Source organism: Hermetia illucens, chromosome 2 (genome assembly GCF_905115235.1).
Source record: "Hermetia illucens chromosome 2, iHerIll2.2.curated.20191125, whole genome shotgun sequence".
Lineage (NCBI taxonomy): Eukaryota > Metazoa > Arthropoda > Insecta > Diptera > Stratiomyidae > Hermetia > Hermetia illucens.
In genome coordinates, this window is record NC_051850.1 from 121,278,940 (window position 1) to 121,282,414 (window position 3,475).

A 3,475-nucleotide genomic window follows, 5' to 3' on the forward strand; every position below is an offset into this window, starting at 1 on the left:
ATTTAACGCCAGTCATAAACCAGACGACTCCAGATAAGCAAAATGAAACGACAACGACAAATAAAGATTTTCTGATTAGGCTTAGAATGCGTATGAGCAGAAAGATGCATTTTAATGAGTCGACGCCATAATGTATTTCAAATAATCCTAATGAGCGTTTCATTTTTCTTATTTAGTCAATAGTTCAAAGGATGATTTTAAGATAATAGATGTCCACATATAAGGACACGAAAAAGACATGTAACGAGCAGTTTAGTTGTTAGAGTTAAGTTTGACGATTGGAAATAAAATCATATTAATAAATAAATCGTGCGTTTTCACTTTCAAGAAAACATATGTCTCGCCACACTAAAAGAGAGCGCGCAACATAGCGAAGCTCACGACGCAACGATGTGCACTGTTCGACATCTCGCATCGTAATGACCATTACAGCGCGATGATGTGCACTCGTCGAGATTTCGTAACGAAATGAAGTTGCCGGTCGGTTGCTACGTCTGTGGCAAACGAACCGCAAACTTGGTCACCAACTTGGTTTACCGTGTGTGGACGCTCTAACACACAGCCGTGTGTCTGCCTTTTGTCTGATACGGACTGCCTGACGTCTGTGAGAAACTCCGGCATTTAACCGGACAGGTTCATTTGTCTGATATAGAAGCAGACTTTGCCTGAAACAGGGGTTCATCTGCAACATACAGTTGTCTCACACACACATGTCTGTCTGATGTCTGATAAACGTGCAGTCATGTACCTGACAAAAGCACAGAAAAAGAAGATATGCCTTTGCTTTTAAAATACGAATTTATTGGAATTATTCTTTTACGGGGAAGTCGCACCGCGTCCTTAAAAAACTATTGTGCCCAACTTATTCGTATTCATAGAAAATAATCGTGCGAATTTATTCGAACAAGAAGCGAATAAGAGAAGCTAATCCGATTTTTTTTAACTAGAAAGTTTGCATAAATTGAAAAATAAAACCCCCCAAACAACATCCTTAATTTAATGAAGATTCGAACCAATGAAACACTTCAGATGCAGCATTAACACAAACACTTCTCAGTAGGGCTATCCAAAATCTTATCAGCTGTCACTGTCCTCAAACATTCATTTGACACATCCAAAATATAGTTTTTTCGGCAAAATTTTCACAAGCTCCTCGTAGAAAATCGATTTTGCTTTTCTGATTTTCGCAAGCACAAACAAAACACAATGTCGCGTCTACAAAGAAACTTGTTGAAAGCTAAATTACCCCCGAGTGGCAACTTCTCGCGCCCAGGAAAATCGTATGTTTGGGTCCTTTCCATTTATGGCTTTATGTAATGAAATGTTTTACGTCTGTTTGGCGTATTGCAGGGACAGTATGAAAGCAGGACGCGCCAGGGACTACAAGCCAACGATGTGGGATGAGTACTTTGTGGAGAAGATAGACGTGGTCGTGGACGAGAAAAACACATTCCGCGTATACAAAACTAAGGAGCCAGCGCAGCCAGGCCCAGTGATTTTGATGCTCCACGGGGGAGGCTACTCGGCCCTCACTTGGGCTCAATTCAGTGTACTAAGCAACATGTAGCCTCTGTTCTGCTTCTAATTATGCCCCGTTGCAGGTTGAGGTCACTCAGATCATCCATTGCCAGTGCATCTCCATAGACTTGAGGGGCCACGGAGACTCTGTCACTGAAAACGACGAGGACCTCTCAGGGGAGACGTTGGCGACGTAAGTTGGACGAATTTTTGATTTTTCATTTCGCACAAGCTCGTATATGTCAAATGCTCCGGAATAAGCGCCTGCAGTGTAAAATGTTCGTTTCTATTCGCAGTGACGTCGGGAAAATTGTTGCCAAATTGTACCCAGAGAACTGTCCCAAAATACTGCTTGTCGGCCACTCTATGGGAGGAGCGATTGCTGTGCATGTCGCCAGCATGGAGCTGCTTCCCACGCTAATTGGCGTCACTGTCATTGACGTGGTGGAGGGCACTGCCATGGAGGCCCTCTCGAGCATGCAGAGCTTCCTCCGCTGTCGCCCAAATTACTTCAAGAGCATCCCCCATGCGATTGAGTGGTGCGTCCGTAGCGGGCAAGTTCGAAATCTGGAAAGCGCCAAAGTATCCATGCCGGGACAAATAATTAAGTGAGTGGGATCAGTCACGGCTCGGGAGGAACTTTCTAAAAACCATTTCTTTCCCCCGAACAGTTGTAAGAGCAAAAAACTAGCCACAAACGAGCTGCCGCTAGAGGCTGAGGAGTCACAGGAGCCGACGTCGCCGACTACATTCGAACATCCGCTCAGTATTTCCGAGAACGCCGAGTTGGACACAAACGACGTGGCCAATGATGTTGCCCACGGCGCACCACACTTCAAGGTGCCGACGCACAACCCGGAAAGTATTAAACAGTAAGTGCCCAGTCCTCCACCGTTAGTTCGCAAGGATAACCCTCTCCCGTTGCAGGTACACTTGGCGAATAGATTTGTCGAAATCTGAGAAATACTGGACCGGCTGGTTTCAAGGCTTAAGCGAGAAATTCCTCAATTTGCGTGTTCCAAAACTCCTCCTTCTTGCCAGTATTGACGGACTGGACAGGACCTTGACGGTTGGCCAGATGCAAGGTGGTTTCCCCACACAGTTCGTTAGTTACAACTTTGTAAATTTACCATGCACGTTCTCTATTCCAGGCAAATTCCAGATGCAAGTATTAGCCCGCTGTGGCCATGCCGTGCACGAAGACCGTCCCCACGAAGTCGCTGAGGTCATCGGCACATACATGCTGCGAAACAAGTTCGCCGAGCCCGCCAGCGATTTTCTACGGCACATGCCAGCTTGTTGATAGCCGAGCTACCGACGTTTTGGTTGTGAAAGAAAAAATTCCGGCTGCCGTTCGGAACGCTATTCAGTTCGGACCCAGTTACTCAGCTACTCATACTTAACAGTTAAGGAGACATGTAAGATCCTGGCCCACATGCAACTATTTATTAACTTTTCGATTCTCTGTGAAATTCAAAGAAAAGTATTTTTATTCGAAATGGATCTGAGTTTTTATCCGTTTTTCTCTTTTTCATTTTCTAAGTTTGAAACCGCATTCTCCACAAAGTCACAAAAGGTTATAATAGGCGTTTACATACTGGCCTGAAAGGCGTAAGGCAGATAATGCGGCCCCACCTTGCGAATAAAAAAATGGGTTGAATTTTTTATGAGGGAGAAAAAATCTTCAAGACACTCAATGGACTGGTTAGTATAGGGTTCTTACCCACTTACCACTAACTTACACTATCAGATTAACCTTCTTAGCCGACAAGGGCTGTATGATTTAAGACCATCTCCATCTACAAGTTTTCATGATTGCGGAGTCACTGAAGCCTAACTGCATGTTAATTACTTACTTCCGATACCAATTGCATTTTCAAAACCCAGTGCAAGTCATTATTGTGCGAAAACTGGGGGCATTAATTACACCCGCGAGTACTTTATTTTGAAACATGAA

The 3,475-nt window shown here is 44.3% G+C and overlaps 1 protein-coding gene across 1 annotated transcript; it reads left to right on the top strand.

Annotated features, from left to right (window-relative positions):
• The first annotated feature begins 1,072 nt into the window (after positions 1-1,072).
• Positions 1,073-3,039, top strand: LOC119649899 (protein phosphatase methylesterase 1). The gene is made up of 7 exons (XM_038052293.1): positions 1,073-1,280; positions 1,351-1,549; positions 1,602-1,711; positions 1,815-2,126; positions 2,190-2,390; positions 2,446-2,603; positions 2,670-3,039. The coding sequence occupies exons 1-7, from the start codon at positions 1,207-1,209 to the stop codon at positions 2,819-2,821; spliced, it is 1,206 nt and encodes a 401-aa protein (XP_037908221.1). The 5' UTR covers positions 1,073-1,206; the 3' UTR covers positions 2,822-3,039.
• Positions 3,040-3,475: the final 436 nt, after the last annotated feature.